The sequence below is a fragment of the Sinocyclocheilus rhinocerous genome, unplaced genomic scaffold, assembly GCF_001515625.1.
Source record: "Sinocyclocheilus rhinocerous isolate Xijiao unplaced genomic scaffold, SAMN03320098_v1.1 scaffold293, whole genome shotgun sequence".
Taxonomy (NCBI): domain Eukaryota; kingdom Metazoa; phylum Chordata; class Actinopteri; order Cypriniformes; family Cyprinidae; genus Sinocyclocheilus; species Sinocyclocheilus rhinocerous.
Genome location: NW_015643297.1, coordinates 87,148 through 98,881, shown reverse-complemented (window position 1 = coordinate 98,881; position 11,734 = coordinate 87,148). Strand labels below are relative to the sequence as shown.

The following is an 11,734-nucleotide window of genomic DNA, read 5'->3' as shown; positions in this document are numbered from 1 at the left end:
TCGCAGAATATCGCAATATATTTAAAATCGCAATAATATTGTATCGTGACACAAGTACCGTGATAATATCGTATCGTGAGGCCTCTGGTGATTCCCACCCCTAATAGACAGGTTCTTTGATTAATATTCAAACCTTAAGGTCTCTAACAAGGGCCTCCAGTTCTTCTCGCTCTCGTTGATATAATCTCAGCATGTCATGTACATCCCTGTCCTGTTGGGCTTTTCCTTCTTGCTGGGTCATTCGGAGGTGGCTTAGCTCCTTCTGATGCACCTGCCTCTCCAGTTCCAGCTGTCGTCCAAAAGAGGAGCTCTCTTCCTGAGCCATAGCAAGCTGTTTTTCTAGATCCTTCTTGGAGCTCTCCACCTCAGCCAGTCTGGCAGCTAGGTCAGCTCTCGCAGCGCTCAGGTTCTTGACTGAGCCCTGGAGATCCAACAGAGATCTCTGCTCCTCCTCTTTACTATGCTCCTGAAGTTCCACACGCTTCTGCAGCCTGACGTTCTCCTCTCTCATTTGCACCTGTAAGGAGATCTGCTTCTGTGCCTTCTCTTCCAGGCCTCTCAAGGTTTCCCGAGCCTCTTGGAGCTCTAGTTCTAAAGTGACAAGCTGTGAACGAGTTTCAGTAAGATCCACATTACAGCGACGTACATCCTCTTCACGATGGGCAAGACGTCCAAGAGCATCAGCCAGCTGTTGGCGTGCACCCTCTAGCTGCTGACTAAGAATGCCTTCTCTCTCTTTGCTCTGAAGTACAGAACAGATTAAATACACATAAAAAAGTAAGATATAATGCCAAATAAAATCATGTAAAAAATCTTTAACAAATGCAGATTTACAGATCTACTTGTACACTTTTAATAATTGTTTTTGACAATTATTTGGGTTATTGCGTAGAGGTAGGGCTGTGCAAAAAATCGAATGCGATTTTCATGCGCATCTCGTCAGTAAAGGCGCTCCTGTGATTAGTAGTAAATCTCCAGCACGTGCTTTCAGATGGAGCGGCATTTACTACACAGAGCCGTAGTTCACTGACAAGCAATGAATCGTCTGCGATTATGAACGCGATTTTGTGTAGCTTGTCAGTGAACTACAGCTCTGTGTAGTAAATGCCGCTCCATCTGAAAGCACGTGCTGGAGATTTACTACTAATCACAGAAGCGGCTTTACTGACGAGATGCGCATGAAAATCGCATTCGATTTTTTGCACAGCCCTAATCCTCAATTTTCTAATTATGTGCAGCTAGGACGTGGCGTCCGTCAAAAATAGAATAAGCACCTATCTTTAGCGAAGCAGCACAGAGAGCCGCTACTGAAACGTGCTCCGTAGGCCATGTCTGAGCCATAATGCGCCGCAGACGTGTGCAGTGATGTGCAGATCAGCTCTAACGTCACTGAATCTGCTGTTAAAAATGAACCATCCATTCATCATATAATCTTGCAAAACTCATTAGAATAATTGTAATGTGACGATCGGGTGCAGGTCGGGGCGGATATCTATATCAGAGAAAAATATAGGAGCGGTTGGGTGGTGGGTGGATATTTTTTTTGAAGCAGCGGATTCGGGTGACGTTTGAGCTGATCCGCACTTCTCCAATACACACATACACTGTTGGGTGATTGTAACATTCTCTCTTTTTTTGTCATAATTTCTATTTTGGTTTGTAGCACCCACCTTCTCTCAGCACCACCCTCTCATAGGCAGGGAAGCGGGTGGAAACGGCCGCAGAACTTTCCTCTCGGCTCTTCCGCACATCTTTCTTCTTGGCCGCCCTCTGACCACGTAGCCTCCAGAAGTCTGCCCTGTCACTTCCTGAGCCCTTATGTGTGTTCTGGACGTTTGCCATCTGCTCCGCTCTGATCAGTACAAGAGCAGGGGTTATGCAGCAGGGTTATGCAAAGAAAGCGATAAATCATTACAGAGCAGCATCTGCTTTCTGGTTATGTCCAGTATAAATACAAATTCATATTCCATTTGATGTTTGATATTTCCAAGTTAAAGGCTTAAACACCATTTAGCTTGGACATATCTTTTAATCTCATGCAAAGACTGTCCGCCCTTCTCCATTCTCACCTGCTCTTGCTGGGAATGATGCCCTTCTCCAGCAGCTGGTTGTCTTTGCCCAAGCGGATGGCCAGCCAGTTTCCCAGCTTGCCGTCATATAAGGTGTCCACCACCTTGAAGATCTCTCCCCGGGAGAAGGCGAGACAGTGAGGCAGCTCCTTCTCATACTCAAAATGAGTCCGGATGAAAAATGAGTCCCCTCGACCGGACACCAAGATGTCTTCATAAACTAGGACACAAAACAGAAACATAAACTCCCAAACATGTCTCAGACTTAAAGGGGTCCTATTATGCTCTTTTACAAAGTCTTGATTTTGTTTTGGGGGTGTACTAGAACAGGCTCTCATTCTTTTCACATATTTTACATTATTACAACACCTCTCTCCCCAGTCTGGCATGAACGGCTCGAATAGTTCCTGTATCAAATGAAAGCCCGCCTTCTGAAATACAAAATGTGTTGTGATTGGTTAGCTGGGCCAGTGTGTGTTGTGATTGGCTCCAATCGGGGCCTGGTTGGGAAATGTCATGCCCCTTACCATAGCCGCCTGCTGCGAGCTTCAGTGTAAATACTGCGTCAAAATCAAATCAATTTGAGCACGATTTAAACCCGGATGATTGTAACCACTCTAAGTTCGTCTGCCTTATTGTAGTGATAATAACACTCGTTGCCTTCTCTAGTGCAGCTCAACCAGGTCTCGTCCCATTCGTCGATATTTGTGATATCACAAATTCCGGAAACTATGCATTGTAGTCCAAACGAGTCATTCGTTGTAGTTTTTGAAAAGTGATTTCTGTTAAATAAAGTATCTCCTTTTGAAGGGGACTTTGAACTTTGTAACTTTGCAGATCTTTTTTATGCTCAAACAGCAACATTACAGACTAACTAAAGTTGAAAAAGTGAAAAAGCATAATAGGATCCCTTTAACTAGTAGAGCATGATGCAAGCAATGCCAATGTTTTAGGGTCAACTGAAAATGCATTTCAATTCTCTGTGCAATATACATCAGAAGGATGAGACTGAGACTATGTGAAACAAGACTAAAATTAATAGTGCTATCATTTAAAAAATAAATAAATAGATCAAAAAAATAAATAATGCTTTAAACAAAACAATAAAAAATAAATAAATGAAGAAAAAAAGAAAAATATACAATCATAGAAAAAGAAATAATAGATAAATAAATAAATGAAATAAATATAAAATGCAAAAAAATAAAACGCATCATTACAATAAAAAATCTAATGATGATGTAAATAAAAAAATAATTAAAAAACTAAATGAAAATAAACAGACAAAATTAAAAATAAGTAGACAAAATTAAAAAAAGATAAAAAATAAATATATTAATTATAATAAAATTCAAAAGGTTCTGTAAAAAAAATAAAATACATAGATAAAAATAAAATACAAAAAATAGATAAACATAACTAAATAGTTAAACATAAATAAATAAATATACCAATAAATAAAATACATAATTACAATAAAATCTTGCTGTAAATATAAAATAATAAATAATAACAAATAAATATATACATTATAATAAAAATCAAAAAGGTCTGTAAAAAATACATAAATATATATATAACAAAAATCAAATATAAATACATAGATAAACATAAAAAATAAATACATAATAAATAAATTAATTTTTTTAAATATTTATATAATATTTATTCTATGCTGTAAGTGATTTTCAATCTTTCACCTTCTCCAAACCAATGCTGATAATGCTGTCAATGAACTCTGCTGTCCTTTGTCAATTTTAAATTGGTGACATTTAATTAAATTCTCCACTCCAATTCAATAATTTATCATAATATGATGTAAGATTTCCATGGTTGATGTAATTTTATCATTTGTGAAGTGTTGAAACTGTCAATTAATAGACAACTTTAGTGTTATCTGACTAGGATTTACAGTGTCAAGGATAAAAGTTTCAGCGGCCAGATTTTCTATAGTAGTGCCGTCACCCTCTTGATTAAAGCTCTGCCACCACATCTGTCTCAGCTCAGAACAAAAGAGCTTCAACCCCTGACAGCGCCAGACCTCGCTTTCCCATGAGACACCCACACAGAGAGGAGAAGGACTAAGAGGAATAGAGATGGAGCCAGGGAGAGAGAGCGATAGAAGGATGGCATGACAGCAGAAAAAGAGGGATAGAGCAGAGAGAGCCGTGTCAGTGCTGACAACAGAGGTCAGTGCTGACATCCTGCAGTCTTGTGATGAGGTTAGGAACTTGTTTTTGGTTGGACTCCAAATCCAAAAGACTTCGACAGGAGTTATTGAACCAATAAACATCAGCATGGGGTTTTCATGGGAGACATTTAGTTCCTTACATAACAGACAAGAGAAAACAAAGCTCACAAACATGAAAATCTGGATTTAGGTATGTTTGTGCACATGCATGACCACACTTAACACGGCAATCCCTGGAAGAGCCAAAACTGGCTACAACTGGTTTTGTAGTGATGAGCAAGAAGCCGAGGCCTCTCGACAGGGTCTGTGTGTATAGGGGGAGGGGAAGAGCGAAAGAGACAGCGCTTCCGGGCCCATTCACACATACAGTGATGTAATATAGGTAACTAGTTCTACTGCTGGATGCTCTAATGTAGGGGTTTTCAAACTTTTTGATGCCAAAGACCCCCAAATATGACGATCCTCTTGCAAAGGACCCCCTTCTTAAAATAACAGTAGCTATATACTTTAAGACCCATTTATACTGCGTGAGAAAACATAGTGAGATATTATGACAACATGTTGTATAAGAATAAAATAATTGGTATTTACATTGTCATTTTACTAAAGCAAAAAAAAAAAGTATTATTATTATTATAATTATTTAGAAAAATGTGGAAAATATTATTATTAATAATTCAATTTATTACTATTATTATTATTATTATTAAAAAGGTGCTTAAATAAAAAATAAATAAAAATAGATAATAAATAAAAATTATACGTAATTATAATAAAAGCAAAAGGTATTGCAAACAAATAAAAATACATTGAAAAAATAACAATAAGATACATGATAATAAATAAATTAATTAATATGTAATTATAATAAAAATAAAATGTGTTGTCAATAAAAAATAAATAGATAAAAAAATAAAAAAATAAATACTAAATAAATAATACGTAATTATAATAATAAACAAAAGGTGTTGTAAAAAATAACAAAGATATAATATAATAAATAAATGTAATTATACAAAAATTAAAGGTAAAATAAAACATACATATAAAAATAAATGAATTGATATAAAAAATGTATAAATAAATAATGGTACACAGGCATAGAATTATACAAGCATGCCAAGTGACGACCGGGTACAAAAAAAGGGGGTGTTTCGGTGTTTGTGTGTTCCCTGAAGTGAAGCGAGGAGCAGTTTTGTGTGCTTAATGCTCTCACCTTCAGTTTTATTCTGTGCCATAATGGTCACGACCTCACCCCGCGGGATCTCCAGCAGGAACAGCACGGCCTCCTCTCGCACAATACCCCGAAAGTCAACGTTATTCACCTTTAGGGAGAGACAGAAAACACACACACACACATACAGTTGAAAAGGAAATGTGGCAAATGCAAATCAAATTCAAAGCATGTTCTCTCCTCCTAAAGGGATCATAACATGAAAAACCGCACTAGTATGTTGACGTAATGTTAATTTAAAGCTCCCTCCCTCCCCAGTCCACCCAGGCTATTTCTGAAAACTATGATGACAACATAATAAGCATAATAAGGTTATATAATCATAAGAGTGGTCATTTACATACAGAAGATTCAAAGATAAAGTAACACATACAGCTTGTTTACTATAACGTCAAAAACAAGATGACCCAAAATGATCAGACCAGCTTAAGTCAACAGAACTGTTGTTTGCATACCTTCATGATCTGATCCCCTACACGAAGACCCTCTTCTTCAGCCGGACTGCCCTCCTGAACTCCAGCTATGAATATTCCCACATCATTTCCTCCAGCCAACCTCAGGCCAACACTCTCTCCTTTCTGAAAGCTCACCATCACTGTGTTAGGCCTTCAAAAGAGAGCGAGAGTTGGAGATTTGCTAAAATCTTAACTGTAAAACTGTCCTGTGGCATCACTTCAGAAAGCCTGACAAAAACACACCAATCCTAAAAAGGGCATTATGCAAAAATGGACCAGAGCTTTTTAAAATATACCATTGCATAATGTGTGCATATAAATATAGAATCAATTTGAAATGGAATATTGAATTTAAATAAATTGATTAAAATAGGATAATTTATCTGTCTGTGAATTCTGATTATTGAATTTCTAGGAATTATAGCAAAGTCATAATGTTTCCATCAGGCTCAAAATATTAATTTTTATTAGCTTGAGATGGTATTTTGAATAAGATTTTATTTTCAAGTTTCAAATTAGTTTAAGTTAAAGTTTTAGTAATTTTGTTGTGTGCTTCTGTCCTTTTTCATTTATTTATTTATTTTTTTAAATGTCTATCTTTCATTCATTAGTTTTAGTTTATTTAGTTATTTTAGTACTTAAAGGGATAGTTCACCTTCAGTTGCTGGTCCCCATTGACTTGCATAATGTTTTTTTTCTCATACCATGGAAGTCAATGAGGACCAGCAACTGAAGGTGAACTGTCCCTTTAAGTTAAACTAAATGAAAATAAGAAATGTTGCCTTGGCAATATATATATATATATATATATATATATATAATTAGCAAATAAATAATGGTACACAGGCATATAATTAATTATTAATTCTAATTATTAACAATTAAAGTCATACTTTAATGCATAATAATTTTGTCTAATAAAAAGTTTAAAATCAGAAAATGTACTTTTCCAAAATGCAATAGGAACCAACTTAAAAGAATGACTCCCACATAATATATTTGGAGAAAAACATACTGAGGCTTAAAAATTTTTTTTTTTTTCTGTCGCATTTCTATTTATCCTTTCCAAACACACCAAAAGCCAAATGCACCGTCATGGCTTGTGATTTTCCAGCAGGGTTTCCCCTGCTCTCCACCTCTCTCATTCTGTGCTCAAGTAAAAACCCACTGGAGCTCTGGTCTTAAAGCATAGCGGCTCTGTAAGCAAGAGCAGGACACAAAAATAACCCCTCCCAGTGGATACGAGCAGCAGCAGACTGCCTCTTCTTCATGAATATGGAGGAGCTGATGGAGAGGATGATTAAGAGAGAGAGAGAGAGAGATTGCAGAGGTATCCAGCCCGTCGTGAAGCTGTGATGCAGATGACACTCCACCTCTCTTCCTCCATCTCGATTTCATTTCCTGTGCGCTCAACCACTAGTGCGATAGTTTAAACAGATAGTTCACCACCAAATTCAAATTCTGTCATTATTTACTTATCCTCATGTTGTTTTGTTTGGAAAAGATCAATCACTGAAACATGAGGGTGAGCAAATTTTTTTTTGTGAACTATTAACCAAAGTGTGTGTGTGTGTGTGTGAGAGAGAGAGAGAGAGTGAGTGAGATGAATGTGTAGGGATTGAACTTCAGCCCTGTCTCCAGCCTTCAGTGAGTCCTCAGGTTTAGTTATTGAATAAGATCTTAGTTCAGTGAATAGGATCATGTGTGAGGAGAGCTGAACCTGTGGGATATTAACAGGATCCACTCACCCGTAAATGGCCTCATCTTCTGGGCTCGGTCTGAGCAGGATCTTGGGTGTCGTCTTTATTGCTGCTGCACATTGAATAAAATAATGGTCTAATATCAGTTTCATTCTGAAACAACTGAAAGCAGACACATTTTCTTTTAATCACACCTGTCAATGTCTAGTCAACAAAGAAATATACTGATCAAATGTCCATCCATCCATCCATCCATCCATCCATATGTTCCACTGAGGTAAAAGTGGTTTTGTTTTTGGTGATTTTGAATCACAGCTTCTGGTCAACTTCTTTTCTGATTTAATTAGTCAGCAAAGCCAATTTGAGCTCATTTGGTGCTTGACAACCATTGCCAATCCTCTGCTTCATCAATAAACCAAAAGTGTGGGTCTTTATCAAACTACGAGGTATATGCAGAATCATGTTCTTACGTGGTGGTGGTTCTTCCTGTGGTTCTACTCTCTCCTCCTGGGCTGGAAGTGGCTCCTCTGGAGTTTTGTAAGGAGAGGAAGTTACAGCAGTCTTTGCCAATCTGCTTTGAGGATCTTCCCTGAAAATACAACAACAGTTTAGACTGAGAATCCACATTAACATTCCCACTAACATTTGACAAGCAACTTTTGAATGTCTTGAGCTATTTATAAAATATTCTGACTGAATGATGTGTTCGTGCTGTTTTCTTTAAGTACCACTTAGTTTGATGTTTTGATATTTAATGCAAAGATATTCATATAGATCACTGGTTTCCAAACACTGGACCACACTGACTTTCATTGCATGGACAAAACACACTTTTTTTTATTTTATTTTTTTAAAATCTTTGTGTAGACAATTTCCATTGTTGGTAAACTATCCATTTAAATGTCCAAAGACTTTTTGAACCATTGAATTATGCATCCCTAATATGTGTTGAACATATGAGGAGCTGATGTTGAAGCGGTCCTCACCTGGCGTTTTCTCGTGCTATGTCATTGGAAGAGTGTGAGGAGAGGTCAGACTGGCGTGACCTTTGGTCATCTTGAGGTGAGTAGGAATGGTATGACTCCATCTCAGAAATATCTGAAAGAAACAAAAGTCTACAATGAGAAGCAATGGACTTTCCTTCAACTTCTAGGACAGGAAAGAGACGAGGCCCAGAAGAGACAGAATTAAATGGACCCACAACCACAGAGAACACACCACCGTGTTACTGATGACTTGGTGTTAATTTGCCAAGATCTGCCCCGTTATAACAATCACTTCTGCTTATATATACTGTGGTTTTGACCACAGCATATCCATGCCGTTTTGACCAAACACACGACCCAAATCGTGCTGATTTACAATGCCTACGTGACTCAAATGCCCAGAATTTCATGAAGCTGTCGTGGAGAGACTAAAAGCAGCGTTATACAGAGGCAGAAGGTGTGTCGGACAGGTGTGATTAATCTTTAGGAACAAAACACCCTGAGAGCGGCAGAGAAAAAAGGACAGACAGGAAGTGACATCTATAGAAACTGTCTTGGAAAGCAGAGATGTGTGCAAAAGCAGCTAGTGCTTGCATACATTGACACAATATTGATAGTTAAAGGAATAATTCACCAAAAAAATTTGGTCACCATTACCCACCCTTATGTCATTCCAAACCCGACTTTTTCTTCTGTGAAACATAAAATTTGAAGAATTTGAAGAAGCCTTTACCAATACATTTTTGAGCAGTTAAGCCAGGAATCGCTAGATTCACTGAGTCAGTAAAACAACTGAGGATGTGATCAGTACGATTCATGAAGAAATCATGCAGTCTGACTTCTAGATTATTTTTGACCTGTTCATCTTGAAATAATCGGCTCAAAAGAATGACTTACTTATGAATCAGACATTCTCAAGTTCAACTCAGTGAATCAATCATTCAATTGCAGCATTTCTCGAGTTAACAGCTCATATATTCACTACTTTTGTGTAATTTTCAGACCATAGTCAGTTTTCCTGCATGAACATTCTTCTAAATATTAAAATTGTTTGCAACACAAAAGAAACGTAGTATCACAGGTTTTGTAACAACATGAGGGTGAACTATTCCTTTAATTTCTCATTCTAGAGCTGTACTTTGTCCAGGATAGTTGAGAAATAATCGATTACAAGTAAAACCAACAAGGAGCACAGCAAGGAAAATGAAGTATCGCCCTGAAAGAGAAAGCAAGACAGAAGAAGTGACGGCTGGGAAGGAAGAAAAGAGTTACTGTGGGGTCTGCTGGTGATCTAAGTGCATGTCCAGTGCATTAACAGAACTCCTCTGCTCTTCTGAGCGCCGCTGGTGGGCGGTACGCCACGACTGTCCTCCAAATCTACAACACACTCCATCCATAACAGAGCAAAAGGACACTGCCGCCCACCTGCTTCAGAGCTCAGGGGTTTAATGCTCAGAGCTAACGGAGACAAATATGCTAACAGCACTGTCTGGAGATAAAGATACAGTATAATGCATGAAATTGGTAACATTTTTGATTCAGGGCAGAAATCTGTAAATGAAAATCTGGGATTCCAAATCCAATATATATATATATCTCAATATATATAGGCCTGTCACGATAACAACTTTTTGTTGTGCGATATATTGCCCCAGAAATAATTGCGAGAAGCGATATTATTGTAATTTTAAAGGGGTCATATGATGCGATTTCAAGTGGAATGTACAAAACATGGTGACATTAATTTTTGAGTAAATATAATGGCGCGATATATTGCGTCACCAAAAATTATTGAGGTCATGTACATATATTGCACGATAAGTCGATATATTGATTATTGCGACAGGCCTAAATATATAAATATATATATCTCAATATATATTCTGCACTATTTATAATACAATAAAAAAAAAATGTATTAAATATGAAAAATGCAAAACAGAAAATTCTATCTTCTGTTTTCATGCACAAAATTTCCTTTGTTCCAGATTAAATTCCATCTAACTGCAGATTCTAAATGTAGTTTATATGTACCCTAAAATCTGCAATATGATGAAAAAATCTGTTTACATGTGTTAAAGATATATTCTGAACTAAATTTCTGAGAATGCCGTGCAAGAGCGGCATTAAGTGTCATGTTATCATAAAAGCGAGAAGCTTGTGAGTCCTGAAAAGAAGACAGTCAGCATCACCTCTGAATGTTTGCTTTTATAACTTATCTAAAATGATCTCAAGAAAGATTTCTTCTCATGTTGCTAAATTAATTTAAAAGGAAAATCAGAAGCAGCATCCCAATATATTAATAATTTATTTGGATAAGCCGAAATGTAATCATTTTTTTTTTACTGTTTGCTTGAAGGCTTTTCATTTTGATTAGGCTATTGGTCAGATCATTTATGGATTATTAGGCTGCACGTAAAAGTAGTTTCTGAGGAGTATCAGGGAGGAGCAGGGAGTTGGTGTTTTTCAGGCTGTGGGGGTGAAAGGTGTGTTTCCATCTGTTGGGTGGGGATGAAATTACAGTCTGCCTCTTAAGAGGGGGAGGACAAACCACAGAGACACAGAGACAGCTGTGTGTACATTCCCTGAATACAACCCAAAACAGCACGGCCAGCACCTCTGCTTCAGCTACAACCACCATCACTGATTTAGTTCTCAGCGCTACTGTGACAACACACACACACACACACGCACACACACACGCGTACACGCACACGCACACATACATACCATATAACCGAGAGACTGACAAAGAGTATGACACACACACACACACAGAAAAGGTTAGGGAGTAGGGCTGGGTGATATTACTTGGGAAAAAAAATTATCATCTGATATCTCAATATTTATGTATTTGCTTTAAATGTCACATTTTCCCCCCAGAGGGACTACATTAAAAAATGAATAAATAAATTAAAATAAAGAAGTAAAAAAAAAATCTATCAAAGGAGTTTCATTAAAAAAAAATATATATATATATATATATAAAACTATTAAATATTATACAATAAATACAACATTAAACTTAACAAATATATAAATATTAAGGCATTGGTATTTATATATATTACTAAATATGAAGGAAATAATACATTTTTT

General features: G+C 36.9%; 1 protein-coding gene across 4 annotated transcripts in view; it reads right to left on the bottom strand.

Annotated features, from left to right (window-relative positions):
* LOC107757293 (tight junction protein ZO-2-like) overlaps window positions 1–11,734 on the bottom strand; it is a 79,353-nt gene that overhangs the window by 12,500 nt on the left and 55,119 nt on the right. For all 4 annotated transcript variants that reach the window (XM_016574734.1, XM_016574735.1, XM_016574733.1 and 1 more), the window contains exons 8-14: window positions 8,636–8,747; window positions 8,120–8,238; window positions 7,698–7,761; window positions 5,950–6,100; window positions 5,477–5,585; window positions 2,070–2,289; window positions 1,671–1,852 (exon numbers count right to left, since the gene is read on the bottom strand). In XM_016574734.1, coding sequence (XP_016430220.1) covers window positions 1,671–1,852; window positions 2,070–2,289; window positions 5,477–5,585; window positions 5,950–6,100; window positions 7,698–7,761; window positions 8,120–8,238; window positions 8,636–8,747 — 957 coding nt within the window. The remainder of the gene's footprint in view (window positions 1–1,670; window positions 1,853–2,069; window positions 2,290–5,476; window positions 5,586–5,949; window positions 6,101–7,697; window positions 7,762–8,119; window positions 8,239–8,635; window positions 8,748–11,734) is intronic.